Source organism: Podarcis bocagei, assembly GCF_964188305.1.
Source record: "Podarcis bocagei genome assembly, chromosome: 1".
Lineage (NCBI taxonomy): Eukaryota > Metazoa > Chordata > Lepidosauria > Squamata > Lacertidae > Podarcis > Podarcis bocagei.
The window spans coordinates 85,516,640-85,537,052 of NC_138125.1; the positions used below are offsets into that span (position 1 = coordinate 85,516,640).

General features: G+C 44.8%; 2 protein-coding genes across 4 annotated transcripts; both read left to right on the plus strand.

Annotated features, from left to right (window-relative positions):
* Nucleotides 1-2,900: 2,900 nt before the first annotated feature.
* On the plus strand, nucleotides 2,901-9,667 carry LOC308572862 (olfactory receptor 5J3-like; the record flags this gene model as incomplete). 3 transcript variants are annotated; one of them, XR_014001895.1, is made up of 2 exons in its annotated part: nucleotides 2,901-3,030; nucleotides 4,599-4,652. XR_014001895.1 is itself a non-coding variant. In XM_081169292.1 (2 exons), exon 2 carries the CDS (start codon nucleotides 8,328-8,330, stop codon nucleotides 9,282-9,284), a length of 957 nt encoding a protein of 318 aa, XP_081025418.1. In that variant the 5' UTR covers nucleotides 2,901-3,030; nucleotides 8,318-8,327. The 3 variants fall into 3 exon arrangements, 2 of the variants coding, with proteins under 2 accessions (XP_081025418.1, XP_081025417.1); XM_081169292.1 differs by lacking the exon at nucleotides 4,599-4,652 and adding an exon at nucleotides 8,318-9,667; XM_081169291.1 differs by lacking the exon at nucleotides 4,599-4,652 and adding an exon at nucleotides 5,013-6,012.
* Nucleotides 9,668-15,560: 5,893 nt separating this feature from the next.
* On the plus strand, nucleotides 15,561-16,517 carry LOC308576305 (olfactory receptor 5J3-like; the record flags this gene model as incomplete). Its single annotated transcript, XM_081175506.1, has 1 exon — nucleotides 15,561-16,517. The coding sequence occupies one exon, from the start codon at nucleotides 15,561-15,563 to the stop codon at nucleotides 16,515-16,517; it is 957 nt and encodes a 318-aa protein (XP_081031632.1).
* Nucleotides 16,518-20,413: the final 3,896 nt, after the last annotated feature.

Below are 20,413 nucleotides of genomic sequence, written 5' to 3' on the forward strand. Positions count from 1 at the left end.
ATTAAGTCCAGTCAAAGGCGACTATGGGGTTGTGGCACTCATCTTGCCTTCAGGCCGAGGGAGTCAGCATTTGTCCACAGACAGCTTTCCAGGTCATGTGGCCTCATGACTAAACCACTTCTGGCACAATGGGACACCGTGATGGAAACCAGAGCACACAGAAACGCTGTTTACCTTCCTGCTGCAGCGGTACCTATTTATCTACTTGCACTGGCATGCTTTCGAACTGCTAGGTTTGCAGGAGTTGGGACAGAGCAATGGGTTCTCACCCCATTGTGCGGATTCAAACCGCCAACTGATAGGAGGGCATTCTACAGGGCGGGTGCCATTACTGAGAAGGCCCTCTGCCTGGTTCCCTGTAACCTCACTTCTCGCAGTGAGGGAACTGCCAGAAGGCCCTTGGAGCTGGACCTCAGTGTCTGGGCTGAACAATGGGGGTGGAAACGCTCCTTCGGGGATACTGGGTCCTGCTCATTATTTGTTGAACAACAAACAGTTGTCACGGACGCGGACTTATAAAAAATATTGGGGGGGCCCGGGAAAGCTCATGAATAATAAATAAGCTCATGAATATGCAAATAAAGTGGCGCCGCCTCCTTGTGAGCGAATAGCGCCTATTAATCAGCTCCGGAGCGGAAATTGGGGGGAGCTTTTGCTCGGGAGGGAGGGCAGGAGGCATGCAGCCCGATCCTGTGCATTTTGGGCTGGGGGAGGGGCGGCGATGGCGCTCTGCTGGAGGGGCGCCGGAGATTATTGGGGGGGCGGAGCCCCCCCAAACGAATTTTTGAGGGGGCTCGGGCCCCCTCAAGCCCCATGGAGTCGGCGCCTATGACAGTTGTTCCAACACATGCCCCTCCCATCTTCCATAGTTTAAAATGTGAACAAGGCCCCTGTCAAGAATCCTTGGCTTTGTGCAGTGTTATTTTTCTATATAAAAAAAGCTTGTTCTCTTATAATGGCAATGGCACCCCCCTGAGAGGTGCCAGAACTGAGTTCCAGCGATTAATGGCTGGAAAAAAAATCCCTGTGTAGAATGCAATATTATATTACCATACATTGTTTTTATTACATTTTCATTAGCTGCCCTGGCAGTGTCAAACACGTGGGAAGCATTATCGTGTTGAAGGTATAGGATCAACGTAATGGGTGGAGTCCAACATTCTAAATAAACTTTCTATTAGTGCAAGGATTTCTGATTGTGCAACGAAACTTTACCCCCCTCTTCTCCCCCCGTTCCCTCCCAAATTGTTTGGGGGGTTCCCCTAACCCTCCAGAGCAGGTTGGGGGAGGGCAAATGGCATATAAGAGACAGGAAGAAGAGCAAGGGAAGTCCAGCTGCATGAGCAGAAATCCTTGCACTGACGGGACAGGTTAGTTGTATACAACCCAAAATAAATAAATAAATAAATAAATATTGGGGGAGTGTCACAAAATCATCCCAGTTGTGCTTCACATTCCCCAGTGGCAAATCTTTCAGATAGTTGTAATTTGGCTCGCATTTGTCTTCACCATGTAATTGGTAGGAATCAATGTTCATATGGGTCTGAAGTCCTTTAGGGATAAGGTCCCAAAGCCAAGACTTTCCTCGATGGGATCGTCTTCTCTTTTTTAGTCCCAAAGAGAGCAAAAGAAACAACATCATTTTGCTGTGATTATGGGAAGCTTCAATATTATTTTGAGGTTTTTTAATTTTCTTACTCTGGCAGAAGCATTTTGCTGTGCGCTCCACACAGAGAAACCCATCAAGCAATCAGCATTAAACTGGAAAGAAACAGAATGACAAAATGCTGAAGATGCAACTGAACGGAAAGAAAGCAAGTACGTTCAGGTGCATTTCTAAGTCTAAGAAGCACAGTGTGGTTACTAGCAGTCTAATTTTTAAGCAGCTCTGTGTTTTTGCTTGCTGCAATATGCTTTTGTTATCAATATCCCTCCAGAAGCAGCTGTGAGAGAAGCATATTTTTTTTTTAAATGAACTAAAATGAACTGATTGGATATTTAGAGAAGTACTGAACAAAAGTCTGCAGAAATAGCATGAGTGATACTCACAAGACCAGTTTAAATAAATAGCTGTTAAGGGGAAGATATAGGACCTACACAGTAGTTTTGAAATTTCCTGCACTGCTTGTCTGATGATGAATCGTCATCCTATAGAGAGCTCATTCCCAGAGTGTGGATCTTTTGGTATCCAAAACAGAACCACATGAAACATGAGGGAGGTACTGGCAGACTTGAGGAAACCCCAAAGTTTTCTGAAGGACAAATAATACCGTATTTTTCGCTCTATAGGACGCACTTTTTCCCCTCCAAAAATTAAGGGGAAATGTGTATGCGTCCTATGGAGTTAATGCAGGCTCCCTGGCTTCAGCAATAGCAACGCGAAGCCTCCGAAGCTTGCGCTTTCACTGAAGCCAGGAGAGTCTGATCTTTGAGGCTGGCGGTGGGGAAAAGCAGCGCTTCCCCCCACCGCCAGCCCCACAGGTTCGGGGGGCAGCGGGAAGGTGCGCGACGCTGGAGGGAGTCAGTACTGACCGAGTCAGTCCCTTCTCCCTCCTGTGGGCTTTTGCGGGAGATGGGGGAATTCCCCCACCTCCCGCAATAGCAGGGAGAAAGTCTGGGAGAAGCGCACAGGCTGCGTGCAGCCTGTCCGCTGCTCTTAGAGCGCGCGGGGGGGGGGGGTGAATCACATTTTCCCCCTTGATTTCCCCCTCTGAAAACTAGGTGCGCCCTATGGTCAGGTGCGCCCTATAGAGCGAAAAATACGGTATTTAGCAAACATCCTTAACTAAAGGGGACAGAGCCCTCCCAAACAACTCTATGACATAGGCATGCATGGTGGACATGGAATGCTGACTGACTGTTAGGAGGGGGAGACAAAAGACCGGGTGGGTGAGGTGGGGAAGGAAACTGGGTGATGGAATGCTGATCAGGAACACTGCAGACTGCAACACTTTGTTGCTGACCCCACGTGTGCATTTGTACCAAGGAAACATTGCAGAGGAATCCACACAAAATTCATTCAGGGACCAGGTGAGTTGGGCTGTACTGCTTTTCCAAATTAACTGAAAATGCAGCTTTGAAATGTACCCAAGGGTACTTGGCTGGAGCTCACTGGGAAGGTATGTAATGGTGGAAAAGCCGCCTTGGAAAGAAGCTTGTATGTCATTGCTTGTTGTTAACGGAGAAATGCCAGGATTCTATGGAATATAACTGAAAAACCACTCATCTACACGAAGATGCAGCTAGAATATTGAGATGAAAGGAAACAAATTATCTACTTAGGCAGTGTTAGGTAAGGTGGCAAACTGATATGAAAATGCAAAGATCACCAGGTAGAAAATAAACCATGTTTACTTGGAAGTAAGTCTTATTTACATCAGTGGAACCTCAGAAGAAATAGTCTCAAGATTTCAGTTTTAGGAATTAAACTATTTTTTTTGGGGGGGTGGTTTCTTTGCTGAAGAGGTATTTTAATTAGTTTCAAAAGAGTAAGGTATACAGCATTATTAAAATTAGTGAAATGAGAGTAAATGTGGGGTGTCCAACTCAGGATGAGTTTAAGTGGCTGAAGTATTGAGGGACTTCATTCTGTTCAGACCAGGATTTTTTTGAAAAAAATGTTTCATGTATATAGAACTTTTCAAACCTCAGGCTATTTTGACTTCCATATTATAGAATTGAAGGGACCCCAAGGGTCATCTAGTCCAACCTCCTGCAATGCAGGAGTCACAGCTAAAACAATCCCTAATAGATGGCCATCCAACCTCTGTTTAAAAACCTCAAATGAAGCAGAATCCACCTCTTTCTGAGATAGTCCATTCCACTGTAAAACAGCTCTTACTGTCCGAAAGATATATACTAGCAGAGGCTGAGTGCCTAGTGATGAGCACAGCTGGGCTTGAATTCTAGCAAAGAACTGCACTTGCTCACCTGTAAAAAGTCTGTCTCTTGCTTCTGGTTGGCATGTACACATTATGTTCTGTAGCACAAAGTGCCTTAAAAACCACAATGATCATGAGTTTAAGCAGGATTACTGCTGGAGCTTCTGTCCATCAGAATTGCAAGGGTAAGCAGATCAGCAATCATATTTTAAATGTAAGTACTACATCCCTTGACAAAGAGTAAATCATGAATTGTTTCCTGCTTGGCAGGGGGTTGGACTCGATGGCCCTTGTGGTCTCTTCCAACTCTATGATTCTATGAAATATTTCTGGACTAAAGGATATTACTAAAAAAGAAGTCCTGAAACTGTCCTGGGAAAAGACAATTCCAAACACAGCTAATTTTGCCCTTATTTGATGTGTATTCAGGTTCAGAACAAATCACCTGTCTATTCTGAGGTTTTGTGAGCTACATGGTAGTGATGATAGTTCTCTCACCTCCGTCCACAACTCTTAAGCAGTAAATTAGAGAAGCTTATTCATGAACCAGTGTGAGCTGAGATCTCATGCCCAATGTGTCCTAGACAATTGACTGCCTTGGCATGACTCCATGTTTTACCTTTGTCTAGAACCCCAATCAAGTCTACAATTCATAACTCTAGGTTATTCACTGTAAACTATGTGATTCTCATACTATACCAAAATATTTTTATCTAGGTATCATAGGTGATGCTGAAGCAGCCTGAAAGTTTCTTAATGCAGACAGAGCATTATGCTACCACTTCAGCTACATCTGAAGAAATCTGCTTCTTCATTTTCCTTTGACAGAAAGTTAGAGGGAACCCCATCATCATCTAGATACAAATATCTGAGTTTTGTAAAGGAGAAGAAACACTGATTGTTAATGTTCATCTGCTCTCCATAGGGTCACAGTAGTGTAAAAGGAAAACAGCACACTGGTGACTGATTTAATATTGATGGGGTTTGACTGACTTTCAGCAGAACAAAACCTACTTCTCCTCTCCCCAATATTCTGATACCACACCAGAAAGGGACTTTCTCCAGTATGCCTATCTTGAGATGTTAAAAGGAGAAACAATATTGACTTCTGTGTTCTTCCCACCTCCACAGCGTCACCATGATGCAAACGGTAAACATCACGTTGGTGGACAGCTTCCTACTCACAGGGCTAACAGACCTTCCTCAGGTGGAAATTGCCCTCTTTGTGATCTTCTGTGTTGTCTATGCCACCACCCTGGTGGGAAATTTGGGCATGATTCTCTTAATCAGGTCCAGCCCACAACTGCAAACCCCAATGTACTTCTTACTTGGCAACCTGTCTTTCTTAGACATCTGTTACTCCTCATCCGTCACCCCAAAGTTCCTAAGCAATCTTTTAAAGGAAAAGAAAGTAATTTCTTTTGCTGATTGTTTTACTCAGCTTTTCTTTTATGGTGTATTTGCCACCACTGAGTGTTACCTGCTGGCAGTGATGGCCTATGACCGCTATGTGGCTATCTGCAACCCATTGCTCTACATAATCACCATGTCTCAAAGAAAGTGCATTGAGCTAGTTGCTCTTTCCTATGCAGCTGGTACAGTAAATGCTTTGGTGCACACTGTTGCTGCATCAAGATTATCCTTCTGTGGACCAAACATCATTAATAATTTTTACTGTGAAATTCCTCCCCTACTGGAGCTGGCCTGCTCAGACATCAGTCTCAATGAAATCTTGCTCTTTATCTTTGTTGGGTTCAATATAACAATAACCATAACAATTGTTCTCACCTCTTACACCTACATCCTGGTCACTATTTTAAAGATAAAGTCCACTAAGAGCCAACGGAAAGCCTTTTCCACCTGCACATCTCACCTCATGGTCATCACCATCTTTTTTGGCAGTGCTAGCTTCATGTATGCACGTCCCAGTTCTAGGCAAAATCACCACCTTGACAAAATGGCTTCTGTCTTCTATGTAGTGGTGACTCCCATGCTGAACCCCTTGATCTACAGCCTGAGGAACCAGGAAGTCAGGAGTGCCTTCCGCAAAATCCTGGGAAGAAAAGCTGCTTCTCAGTCTAGGATGATACCTTCCATACAAGTTAGACCTTCTCCAGATTGCAGGAGATAGCACTGCACGTAAAAGGATGGTCCACAACATTTTGTCTCATAACATGCAAATAAAACTGCTCTGCTGTTCGTTTATTCCAACACTTACAGTTAAGCACGTGTAGCTGCTGCTCTACCAGCATGCCAGCAAATCCTCCTCTTCTTCGACAATGCCTTTGGAATATTGCTACATCATGGTATAGCAACATTCAAAGCTGCAAGATTTTCTTGGGGCAAGTGTCTCGATACACACTTGTAGATTACTTCTCCATGTTCCAGGAATAAGCTCATCCAGAACATGAGCGACTATGAGAACTTTAATTATGCCAAGGTCAGGGTTTCCCATGGTGACCCTTGCTCTATCCTTCCAGAGGACAGACTGCTGTCTGCCTGGGAGAGCTAGCCCCAAACTAGCATGCTGTTCACAATACTCAGGGACACAGCAATACTAACATCTGTTCATTTGGTCTCGCCAGCGGAGTGTCCTCGTAAGGTACACAGAGAGCAACAGAAGTGAGAACACCACTTTGCCAGAAATGGAGCTTTAGTCATAAGTATAGCAAGTGGTACTTTAACATTAAACTGTGAAGGCAACCCCAGAGATGGGGTCTAGAGAGAGTGTAAATATTTTGGATGGCAGAGGGTGGGCGATTTCAGTGAGTATCCACTGAAATGCTTGTGTGTGAGTGAGAGAGAGGATATATTTCCATCTTTATAGTCCTCACACATTTTCCACCAAGTAATACACATGCACACCCTTAAGATATGTACTTTTTGAACAATTATCCACACACACCTACATGCCACCACTAGAGTGATCCTGTTCTGGGCAAAAGGAAGGAAACAGCCATACCTTCCTTACTCAGACTCTGCCTGCCTGCACTATGAAAGTTAGGTGCATTGAATAAAGATCCTGATGCTTCATTAAATGTAACTTGATATACAAAAAGTTATGTTTCTCAAATGTTCTTTCTGGGTATGGGGGCAACTGCAATTTGGCCTCCATTGACTTCACTGGGTAAATATTAGACAAATGTTTCATATTGTCTTGTAAGCATGTGCTTGCGATCTGAGGTACTTCAGGGAGCATCAAGATTTCCCCACTAGTCATATTGAAAGCCAAGTTAACATAATTGTTTGTCATTATGGTAAAAAAAAAAAGCCCTAGAGCCACGAAGCGTTGGAGTATATCTGACTTCCTTCAAACCACTAGATGGATTTTGCTATTGGTTTCACAAGGATTCAGGTTCACTTGCATTCAGGTGAGAAATCGTCTTGAAAGAAACAGAATGCTTCGAACTATTGAAGGCACAATGAAGTTTCAAGAAAGAGAGTAAGTTCAGGAGCATTTTCTCAGTTTATGTGGAAAAAGGATTGTGGTTACTAATGCAACTATCTGCTGCTTTGTGCTGTTGTTGCCTGATTATGTTTTAGACACAAACACACACACATCATGCCAACCGCAGATCTTAACAAGGTTTTTCCCCCCCATTTTGGCAAATAAGGAAAAAGGAGAACGGTTGGGAACTTGAAAGAAGCATTCACTGGTGAAATCTCTGCAGATACAGCATAGCACCAGCAATTAATTCTCAAAACAGGAAAGATTTAGGGCAGCCTAACTCAAGGTGGTGCCCATCAGAATTTTAGATTGCAACTCTCACCATCCCTGATCATTGAACATGTAGGCTGCAAATGATGACAGTTGAAGAATATCTGGAGGGCCTCAGGTTTGGAAAGGCTGCTCTAAGCAATAGTATTCAGTCTTCTTACTGGTCAAAATGCCTTTTCATTTTGATGGTCTGTGAGGATCTATGTACATCTGCATTGAAATGGAAGGCACACTTTGGTTACGAGGGCTCTATGTACATGGTCGAAGTCTGCAGTCAACTGGCTTCTTGGCTGTTTCTTCCTCTTTGAGACTTTGCATATACAGTACTTGTATTTTGGTTGTATAATAACACATGACTCTGCAATGTCTAACATTCCTACAAAAACCTAGTAGACAACAACCTGTTATTATATTTCATTGCAGCTTATCTTGCTTATAACCAAAGCCCATTCAAACACTGTTCACCATCAATGTATGTCCAGTATATTTAGGAAATTATATTGATGTGTTAATGCTGTACAATCATACAGGATGTTTTTCACTGTGTGGGCGCATCTATCAGAACAAAAGCTATTTTTGAGGAATAGTCCCATCTCTCCCATTCTCCAACACTTTGATACAACATCAGAGAGGAATTTGGGCCTTTTTCAGTATTTTAGTTCTTGGAATTCTAAAAGAACAAGCAATATTGACTTCTGTGTTCTTCCCCTCTCCACAGCGTCACCGTGATGCAAACAGGAAACAACACGTTGGTGGACAGCTTCCTACTCACAGGGCTAACAGACCTTCCTCAGGTGGAAATTGCCCTCTTTGTGATCTTCTGTGCTGTCTATGCCACCACCCTGGTGGGAAATTTGGGCATGATTCTCTTAATCAGGTCCAGCCCACAACTGCAAACCCCAATGTACTTCTTACTTGGCAACCTGTCTTTCTTGGACATCTGTTACTCCTCATCCGTCACCCCAAAGTTCCTAAGCAATCTCTTAAAGGAGAAGAAAGAAATTTCTTTTGCTGATTGTTTTACTCAGCTTTTCTTTTATGGTGCATTTGCCACCACTGAGTGTTACCTGCTGGCAGTGATGGCCTATGACCGCTATGTGGCTATCTGCAACCCACTGCTCTACTTAATCACCATGTCCCAAAAAAAGTGCATTGAGCTAGTTGCTCTTTCCTATGTGGCAGGGGCAGTAAATGCTTTGGTGCACACTGTTGCTGCATCAAGGCTATCCTTTTGTGGTCCAAACATCATTCATAATTTTTACTGTGAAGTTCCTCCCATTCTGCAGCTGTCCTGCTCAGACATTAGTCTCAATGAAATTTTGATGTTCGTCTTTGTTGGGTTCAATATTATGGCAACCACTTCGACTATTCTCTCCTCTTACACTTATGTTCTGGTCACTATTTTAAAGACCCACTGTGCTAGGAGCCGAAAGAAAGCCTTTTCCACCTGCACATCTCACCTCATGGTTGTCACCATTTTTTATGGATTTGGTAGCCTCATGTATGCAAGACCCAGTTCTAGGCAGAACCACCACCTTGACAAAATAGCCTCTGTGTTCTATGTAGTGGTGACTCCCATGCTGAACCCTTTGATCTACAGTCTGAGGAACCAAGAGGTCAGAAGTGCCTTCCGAAAAACTTTGGGAAGGAAATTTGTGTTTTACCAAAGGTTTTTTATAAAATAGATGGTGGCCCCTACTTCCAGGACTTTTGCTTTCCTTACAACATCTCTACATGTTGTAATTTAAGAAAGGGGCGGGCAAGAACTTTGGGCCTGGTTGTTTGACTCATTTATCTTTCTGTGGCCCTAATGTTATTGGTCATTTTAACTTGGAAGGTACGCCACTCTTACAACTTTTCTGTTCCTGTAAAAGTGTCAATAAGTGTGTTGGGTTTGCATTTGTTCGCTTAAACCCGATAAGCACCCATTTGACAGCCCTTACCTCTTATGCTTCTCCCATTATCACTATTTTGAGAATCCGCTCAGCTGAGAGGAAAGGCAGAAAGCCTTTTCCACCTGCTCCTCTCATCTACTGGCTGTCACCATCCTTTATGGCAGCTTGAACCTTATGTATCTCCAACCTAATACATCAACAAAGGGAAACAAAGCGGCCTCTCTGCTGTATGCTGTGGTAATCCCCATGCTAAACTTTCTCATCTACAGCTTGAGGAATAAGGAAGTGAAGATTGCTTTGAGACGTGTATTTCCTAAAGATGTCAATGATTCGTATTTAGATAAAACTTTGTTTATGGACTGCTGTGTGATTGCCGCTGTGTAGCTGGCTGATGTTTGACTGGAACACTAACATGTGGGGGGAGGTCATGGTGGAAGCACATCACAGTGAGTCAGAAGCAAGGCCATGAACAGATATTTCCAGGACTACATTCCAATATAACATGTTCCATAACCACCTCATCTGAAAGAACCAAGAGCAGAGTTTAGCATCTGCTCAGTGAAACCTACAAGACTCAAGGGGCATCTTCTTTGAGGAGGAGAACAGCCAAGAAGCTGTAGGGCTCGCTAAACCCCCTGCTGTGTAAATCTAAGTGGTGTGCAGAGACTACTTTATTGTGTTTTCATAATAGTCCCCAAAGCTCTGTTGTGAAGTCAGATTTTCCCCATGTGAGCTCAGTCCCTCTGCCCTGCTCCCAACCACAGGGTTTTAAGCAGCAATTAAACATGCAGTCAAGGTAGAAGGAGACACATATAGGCAACCTGTGATAGCTCCTCCTGTTCCTCATCTTCACCATCTTACACCCCCGGATTGTTTTGAGGTAGGCCTGTGCTGCCTCAGGATGATCTTACAATGCTGCAGCTATGGGATGATGATGATGATGATGATGATTGGTTGTTATGTGTGCCTTGTTTGGTGTTTCATATTGTACATTGCAAGATTGAGGTGCCATTTGTGAAATTTAAGGTGGAATATGAACTTTAAAATGAAATAAATATATATCACCCTTTATTTATTAGAACCATATATATGAATTCCGATACATTTCAACTTCTACGATGTAAATACAATTTCAGTGAATCCTGTGATTTAGAAATCTCACCCAAATGGCCTTTCTGTGCATTATAATCAGATAATGGTGTTCCCACCACCAAAACCCCCGGCTTACCAGATGGGTGGTCCGATACCGCCCGAAGTGCCCCGCTGCTGGGGCGTCATGGGTCATCTGGAGAACCTCAGCCCGCAGTGGTCCTGGTGAGATGTACAGGCGACCGTGGTGCACAACCAGCCCCAGATACTGAGGGCATGACCCTTCGGCCAGTTCCCGTAGTCGTTTTTGAGCCCAAGTGTCGACCCGTTGCTGTTCCCGCACCTGAGCCCACAGTGGCTCAGCCTCCTGAGTGGCCAGGAACGCGGCCGGTGGTAAAACGTGGTTGGAACTGCTTACTGTACCATGTCTGCGACATCTTCGGGTTTCCAGGACAGGGTATCTGCCTTCTGGTTTTGGGAGCTAGGGATGTAGCAGATCCGGAACTGGAACCAAGAGAAGAACAGCGCCCACCGGATCTGCCTTTGACTCAACTTGCGGGTGGTTTGCAGGTACTCCAGGTTCTGGTAGTCGGTTCTCACTTCCACCAGATGTCATGCCCCCTCAAGATGATGGTGCCAGACGTCAAAGGCCACCTTGATGGTCAGTAGTTCCCGCTCCCACATGGTATAGTTACGTTCCACCGGAAGGAGCTGGCGGGAATAGTAGGTGCATGGTAACAGTGGTGCATCCGGTCCGTGCTGCTGGGACAAGACGGCACCAAGTGCTGTGCTGGAGGTGTCGGTCTCCACCATGAAGGGTCGAGAGGGATCAGGATGCTGCAGAATTGGCGCCCTCTGGAAACAGGCTTTCAACCCCTGAAACGCCTCCTCAGACTCCTTGTCCCAGGAAAATGGCGTCTTGGGCGACAGCAGTCGAGTCAACGGGGTGGTGCGATGAGTATAGCCTGCAATGAAGGTCCGGTAATAGTTGGTGAACCCCAGGAACTGCTGTAGGTCCTTGCGGTTCCGGGGTGCCGCCCACTCCTGAACTGCAGCCACCTTCCCAGGATCCATTTGCACCCCATCTGGAGAGAGTCGGTGACCAAGGAAGTCTACCGACCACTGATGGAACTCGCACTTGCTAAGCTTAGCATACAGGTGGTGCTCCCGCAAGCGCTGCAGCACTGTCGAGACATGCCCCTCATGGCGAGCCGGGTCGCAGGAGAAAATCAGAATGTCATCTAGGTACACCACCACGAATTTGTCTAGCAAGTCCTGGAACACGTGGTTGATGCTCCAGGTTCTTGCGAAGGAAGTTCTGCAAAGTTTCATGCTCCCGCTTTGTAAGAGTATAGGCGACTCACAGGCAGGGGCGCCCCGGGCTGGAGGTCTATGCTGCAGTCGAAAGACTGATGGGGTGGCAGCTGGTCTGCCTCCCATTCCTCAAACACATCTTGGTAGTCCTAGTAAACAGCAGGGAGCATTGACGCAGCCTCCCTGGGGGGGCGCGCTAGTATCTCGGACCGAACATGGGGACACGGGTCTGGGAAGTGCACAGTCTGACTGATCCAGTCGATCTGAACACTGTGAGACTCAGCCAGTCCATCCTGAGCACCAGGGGAAACCGGGGCATGGTAGCAATGTCCAAAGTTCGCACCTCCCGGTGCTGCTGGTGACACAGAACCAAGGACTGGGTCTCCTGAGTAACGGCGCCCGAGCGCAGGAGCCTTCTGTCAATTGCCTCCACCTGTACCAGTTCCGACTTATCCTGGAGTGGCACCTGATGATGGGCGGCAAAGGCAGAGTCCATATACAAGCAGTTTGCCCCTGAATCCACCAGAGCATGGGTGAGAATCCAGGGCCCGCCAGGGGGGTATAGGAGCACCAGAACAATGAGGTGTCACAATTCCACTGCTGAGGACCCCCTTTGCATGGTTTGGGACACCAAGTGGCCAGGGCCTTCGGCTACCGGGTTGGCGGTTTCCCTGCAGCCGGCATCTTCTCGGGACAGGATCGGGTATAATGTCCACTTCCACCCCAGTTGACACAGGTTCCCCTCCTGATGCCGCGTCTTGTCCGAGGGGGAGAGGTGAGGCCGTGCTGCCCCGAGCTGCGTTGGCTCGTCCGGCAACTTGGCTGTGGCCGTGGACCTGCTGGGAAGGACTGGAGCCAGAAGCCGGGAGTTCTGCCGGTCCCGGGCCTGGCGATGGTCCTCCAACCGATCGTCTATCTGCAGGCTCTGCTGAATGAGGGTGTCCAGAGTGGTGGGACGATCCATCGTGGCCAGGTGGTCCAGTATCTTGTCCGAAAGCCCCTCGAGATACTGGTCCCAAAGTGCAGCGTCATTCCAGGACAAGTCCTGCGCCAACAGCCGAAATTCTGTGGTGTAGGCGGCAGCTGTGGACTTGTCCTGTTTCAACTGACGAATTGCCCGATTGGCTTGCCTCCCCTTCAGAGGGTTGCCAAACACAGTCTCCAAGTGGTTACAAAACCCCACATAGTGAGTCAGCAAAGGAGAGTCTTGCCGGAGCAGCGGCAAAGCCCACTTGGCCGCCTGGTCCTTCAGCAAGCTGATCAAGAAGTGCACCTTGGTGCGATTGTCAGGAAAATTCCGGGCTCACCCCAGAATGTACAGCTTGGCCTGGGCAAGGAACATGGGAAAGCTGGTCGGGGACCCATCAAATTTCTCTGGCAGCGCTACTGGGTACTTGCCAGAAACTGGGGCCTCGGCAGCAGGAGCTGGTAAGGCATCCAAACGCTGCTGAAGCGCCGTAACTGCGTTGCTAAGCTGCTGCACAGTGTGGGACAAGGCCTGGTTTTCCTTGGCCAATGCCCACAGCGCAGCCGCCTGGTCAGCCATGGCTTCTAGTTCATCCCAAATGCACCCCAACGAAGGGGGAGTGCGGGTGTGATGGGAGCAAACTGTGCTGGTCCGGGGGTGGGGTGTGTGTTACCGTGCTGCGTGGTCTAAGTCCGGTCCTAGGTCGAGGGTATGGAGGCTGTCCATCAGGGGCGAAGTGAGGTCCAAAGCGAGGAGTCGGGCATGGTCAGGAACTCTGGCAGGAGAGCAGGTCAGGGTGCCAGCAGGAACAGGTTACCAACGATGTTGCTCCCACAACCTGGGACTGGGCGGGCTGGCCTTTATTTCCTCTGAGGCATAGGGTGGCCCTGGTCCACAGGTGACTCGCCTCTCCTGGCCTGGAGGTGAGCACTCCTCCTGCGAGAACTTAGTTCCCTCCGCCTCTCTGCCCTGAGCCTCTGCAGCTCAGGAGAGGCTGGAGGGTTACTGGACCCAGAGGCAACCTCACCTTCCCCTGACAGGGCTGGGAGAGGAGCACCTGCAGGCAATGGGTCCTCGATCACCTCCGGAGCCAGAGTAGATTCAGCTGGTGTCTGCTCCTGAGGATCCGGCACAGGTGAGGGTCCTTCCGGTTCAAGCCCCTGCCCTGGCTCAGCCGGCCCTGGAGGTGGGGACTCCTGTGCAGGCTGGGATTCCTCAGGTTCAGCCTCTGAATCAGATTCCCAAGCCATCACAACAAAGGATGGGTATTCCTACTCCCCTTCCTCTAGCAGGGGATGGATAATTTTGTCTCTCATCCCCTACTTTGGGAGATGGAGGCCAGCTTGCCCAGGATGAAAGGAAGGAGGTATTCAGACCATTCTTAAACAGACTTCCCACCACCTTTGAGAATTAGATTGGGTGAGGGACCTAGTGCTATATGAATTATTATAACCTTACATATCAAAATGGACAATTTCTCAAACGGTCTTTAAAATGTGTGAGGGATTTTATATTGGCTCCCATTAGTTTCACTACATGACTATGAGGTCAATTTTAGATATTTTCTTGTATGTTGTTGGGACGTGAGGTACTTCAGGGAGCATTAAGATTTCCCCAATGATCCCAAAGAAAGCGAAGGCAACATCATTGTTTGCTGTGACAATAAAAAGCCCTAGAGTCATATAGAACACAAATAGATCTGGCTTTGTTCACATCACTAGAAGCATTTTGCTATTGGTTTCACAAGTCAGAGGTTCACCGGCACCGAAGACTCAGCTTGAAAGAGTCAGAAAGCTTCAAGCTATTGATGACAAAACTGAACTTTGAGGAAGACAGTAAGTTCAGACGTATTTTTTCAGTCCTGTGAGAGGCCATTGTGACACTAGCACAACTGTTTTGCTGCCACTGCATATTAGTATTGCTGGAATATGCTTTAGCCATACAAAATGTTTCACTAGCAACAAGTTTTGTGTTTGGGGAAATAAGAAAGGGTGAACCAATTGGATCCTTAGAGAAGCATTAATTGATGTACCCTCTGCAGATACAACATGCATGATGGTGTAGAAAAGCACCTGGAATTAATTCTCAACAAAAGAAAGTTATAGGGCAGTTTTCCCCAAGTTGCTACTCATCCACTGTCTTAAGAGTACAGCTCCCATCATCCCTGATAATCGAACACAATGGCTGAAACTAATTGTAGCTGTAGCCCAACAATATTTGGAGGCATGTGGTTATGAGAGCTCTATATTACATGGTCAGAGTCAGGAGAATACAGGTGTCATAATCCTGGAGTTTCTTCTTTAAGACTTTGTGTAGATTATGCTTGGGTACTTGTCTCCTTCGGGGAAGTTGGCTGCTCTGCTACGCCTCCATTCTGGTAGCCACTGATATGCTCTGAGACACCTATGATATAGACATTGGGTCCTTCATTGTATATCACTGTGCTTTGTATAACACTCCTACCTGCCTATAAAAACCTTGCTGAAAATTATCTTCAGTTATTTTTCACTTCAGTTTACTTGGCTGAAAACCATAACCCATTCAAAACATTGTTCTCATATCTTTTGCTTTTTTAAGAAAGCACCAGAAGAGGCACCTTCCCCACTATGCTTGTGTCAGTCTTTTAATCCATGGGAGTCTAAAAGAACAATCAATGCTGACTTCTGTGTTCTTCCCCTCTCCACAGCGTCACTGTGATGCAAACGGTAAACATCACGTTGGTGGACAGCTTCATACTCACAGGGCTAACAGACCTTCCTCAGGTGGAAATTGCCCTCTTTGTGATCTTCTGTGCTGTCTATGCCACCACCCTGGTGGGGAATTTGGGCATGATTCTCTTAATCAGGTCCACCTCACAACTTCACACCCCAATGTACTTCTTACTTGGCAACCTGTCTATCTTGGACATCTGTTACTCCTCATCTGTTACCCCAAAGTTCCTAAGCAATCTCTTAAAGGAGAAGAAAGAAATTTCTTTTGCTGATTGTTTTACTCAGCTTTTCTTTTATGCTGTATTTGCCACCACTGAGTGTTACCTGCTGGCAGTGATGGCCTATGACCGCTATGTGGCTATCTGCAACCCACTGCTCTACTTAATCACCATGTCCCAAAGAAAGTGCATTGAGTTAGTTGCTCTTTCCTATGCAGCTGGAACAATAAATGCTTTGGTGCACACCGTTGCTGCATCAAGACTATCCTTTTGTGGTCCAAACATCATTCAGAATTTTTACTGTGAAATTCCTCCCATTCTGCAGCTGTCCTGCTCAGACATTAGTCTCAATGAAATTTTGATGTTCGTCTTTGTTGGGTTCAATATTATAGCAACCACTTCGACTATTCTCTTTTCTTACACTTATGTTCTGGTCACTGTTTTAAAGACCCACTGTGCTAGGAGCCGAAAGAAAGCCTTTTCCACCTGCACATCTCACCTCATGGTTGTCACTATTTTTTATGGATTTGGTGGCCTCATGTATATAAGACCTAGTTCTAGGCAAACCCACCACCTTGACAAAATAGCCTCCATGTTCTATGTAGTGGTGACTCCCATGCTGAACCCTTTGATCTACAGTCTGAGGAACCAGGAAGTCAGGAGTGCCTTCCGAAAAGTCCTGGGAAGAAATCTTACATTTTACAAAAGCTTTTTTATAAAATAGATTCTGCCACCTGCTTCCAGGACTTTTGCTTTCCTTACAACACCTGTAACTTAAGAAAGGGATGGGGAGCCACTTTCGGCCGGAATATGCTATCTCCCATCAAAGCAATTATAATTAAGAGAGTTAATATGGACAGACAGTAAGCGACTTACTGGGAACTCATGGATTCCACAGGTGCGGGGGGCGGGGGCGGTGGGACGATGGACCCAAACTGAAACTAATGGAAAACCTAAGGAGCCAATTTGTGGATTGGTTGCAATATCATCGGTTAAACATTATGTTTAAATTAGATAGAAAGAATGGATTTTTCGATTAAAGCTCACCTTTTTAAAAAGAACTATTGCAAAATAGGGATAAACCTTTGTCTAATATGTATAATCTTCTATTAGAATGGGAAACAAAACATGAGCTTCTTAAAACTTCAATGACACACTGGGCAATAGATATAGCACACAATATAGATCTTAACCTCTGGGAGAAACTCAGGAAAAGCGACCTGAAATTTACAGCATGCTATTCATTGAAAGAGAACTATTTAAAATGATTCATAGATGGTACTTAACTCTGAGTAGGTTGGATAAGATTTATAAAACAGATTCAAGTTGAGTGTTGGAAGTGTAAAAAGTGGAGGGAACGTTCTTCCACATGTGGTGGAGATGAAGAAAGGTAAGAGAGTATTGGGGGGACTTCCGGGTTAGCGCCATCAGCAATGGCGGAGTTCCTCTGACCGAGAGGAACCCGCTCCGTGAAAATCGGGTCTTGCCGCGGCGGCGAAGGCAGAGACCCTTCAAAAATCCCAGGCGGAGGAAGCCTGGGAATGTGGGATTCGGCTGACACCAAGAGCGCCTCCCCTACTCGCGGGGAAACCCTTTTTAGGGGATCCGAAGCGAAGTGGGGTGAGTGGCGTGGTGTTTTGAATCGACTGCTACTTTTACGGAGTGAAGCTGCACAGCCATTGCCGGAGAGCGCTGACTTTTTCCTGTGGACAATTGGACTCTAAACAACTACCCGTGAGTAGAACAGAAAATTGGACTACGAAACATTTTAATTTGGCACCGAAGTGGGAAGGTTCTAAACAGGAAGTCCGCCTTCCGCTTTTGTAAATAGACTGAAGCAAAAATTTTGCAAGCTAAAGTCTGGAAAGTCGTATATAAAGGACTAAATTTCCCTCAGTTAAAATTACCAAAACCCCTCTTGGAAGCAGGAGAAGGGGGGGGGGAATCTTAGATTGTTTAAACCTGCAGGAGAGAGAGTAAAGAAAGATAAATTTCCACCGTCTCGAACCTGGGAACGGGGTGTCAGAGACAGACGTTTTGGGGAAGTTCATCGACTGTGAATGAAATGTATTTTGACAGATAGTTAAAAAAGAGAAACATATTGATTCCAATGTTGCCTTTTGCATTTAAAAGAAACAAAATATTTTAAAAACGAAAGTAATTTTTTCCCCCTTGCTGGACCTGCTTTCAAAAGATGGATACAAATAGAAATTGTCTCCTCTAGAGGGAGCTTGTTAAACTGTTGCTGGAGTCGATCTGGGGAATTCCACAGCTGTGGAGATTAAGGATTGTGAGACCAGACTTTGACCTTGGATAAGAATGTGCTTAGAAGAAGTTTTGGTGCTTGCTTTTTGCAAGACAAGTGCTTTGTTGGAGCAGCTGCATGAGAAGATGGATTTGATGACTGTTGCAGTCAGTAATTTTGGACAAACAGTGAATACTCATATAGAAACCACTCAGGAACCAACCCAGGAATCTGCTTTGACAGGGCAAGTGCAGAAGATAATGGAGGAGGTTGTTGTTGAACCTCAAGTAACACAAATGGAGAGACCCGAGGCCTTGTCAGAACATAAGCTGCTGTCTTTGACGACTGAATCTGGAGAAAGTCAGATTTGGAGAGATGGAGTACTGTTTGGTTTGGAGATGGGAAGTTGGATGGACCCCCCTATGCATGGATGTCTCGGCTTTTGGGATATGGTTTTGGGCCAGGGGGAGTCTGGAGTTGTGGGGGTTCTTAACTTTGGAGGGACTTTGAAACATGCCTATAAATACTTTTTGGATTACAGTGCTGACTGTGGAGAATGGGCTGACCTGCCGAGGGGGGATGGAGACATGGTTAGGTTGGAGTCTCCCCGAGACCTACTCCTCAATGAGAAAGGAAGGAAATTAAGAATAAGATCAGCAAAAGACAAAGTAAAGTGCAGGTATAAACAAGAAGAAGATCTGCAGAAGGGACATGGAAAAGACTTAAGAGCCTCGGACAGAAGATCACCAGGTTGATGGACTAGATGGAATGGATAGAAAGGACTGACATAACCCGAGACCAGGAAGAAGAGACGTTGGATGAAGATTGGAAGAAAGTTTTTTAAAATTCATTTTGAGAATTAGTGTAAAATTAATGAGTGTTAGGAAAAATGTTAGAATGAAACTACTTGGCTTTAGTAGGAATGATATAAGGAGTTATATATAAATAAGTATTAAGTTTTAAGTTTTAAGGCTTTTTATGGTAAGATAAGGTTAAAATAAATTAAGGTAATTTAATGACAGAATACAGTTAAAGATGGAAAGGATTTGCTGAGTTAATAAATAGGTTAGACTGTTACGATAAATTATAGAACAAAAATTGAGAAAGATGGAAAGAATTTGCTGAAACAATTAATTGAACTAGAATACAAAAAGGGAGGTGTGAGGAGGTCGATGAAACAAGTAAATGAAAGATAAAGATATGGAATATTGGATTTTTAGTGTTATTGTTCTTTTTTGTTATATTGTTGTATTGTTTTTTATGGTTTCCTTTTCATGTATTGTAATGTATGTCTTGTTAAATTTTGTGTTGTTTTCTTTTTTCTCTTTTTTCTGTAATTGTTAAACTTTTAATAAATATCATTTTTTTTAAAAAAAAGAGTATCGGGGAATGATTTATAATGAATTGGAAAAAATGTTCAAAACTACTTTTCAAAAAAAAGCAGGTCCTTTTTGTTGGGGATAACCCAGACTGAAATTCCCAGGTGTCAGAAAAAGTTATTTATGTATGCAACAACTGCGGTCCATGTTTTGTTAGCCTCAAAATGGAAAGTGAGCGAGATCCCAACTAAAGAGGATTGGCAACTGAAGTTGACAGAATATGCACAACTTGCAGATTTAACTTTCCGATTTTACCCTTTACCTTTAACATATAGAAAAGGGGGCAAGAAGAACATATTTTTAAAGAAGATTGCAAAAAACTCTATACAACTGAAAATGCTGGCAGCATTAAGATAAATTCAACAGAGTAAATAATTTTTGATGTATGTAAAAGTGGAAAATTGATTTGAATTGTTATAGTAAAATATGCAGAGATGTATGATATGTAAAATGAACCATGGAAAGAGAAGAACGGAAGTCATTGGATATTCTAAAGTTTGTAAAATGTTTATTTGAAATTGTAAAACAGAAAATTTAATTAAAATTATTACAAAAAATAAAAAATAAAGTATTTGCATTTATCCTGATATGGCTTCTTGCAATAAGCTTTGGCTGCATATCTGGCATTTAGCTGCTAGATCATACATTGCTGAGTAACCTGTGAGCTTGGGGCTCAAAAGACAGTGAGTGGACTGCTTGTCTATAGTCTCTGTGAATCTCAAGGATGTTCAGAAGCAGCCTGTGTTTCTCCTGCCTCAGTATTAGGGGACCACAGGTGTTGTAGGAGTGCTACTGGCAGGGTTCATATTCCCTGGGTTATTTTGGGACTGTTCTAAAGAATTCCACAACTTCTTTATGTTGCTTCAAGGAAAGATACCAATATCAAGGTTGGGGGCAGGTATGCTTTGGTGAGAGAACCCTAGCAAAGAATTAAAACAAAACATGCAGCTAAGTAAAGAATAGAAATATAGGTTGTTAGACCTTTAAAATATGCCC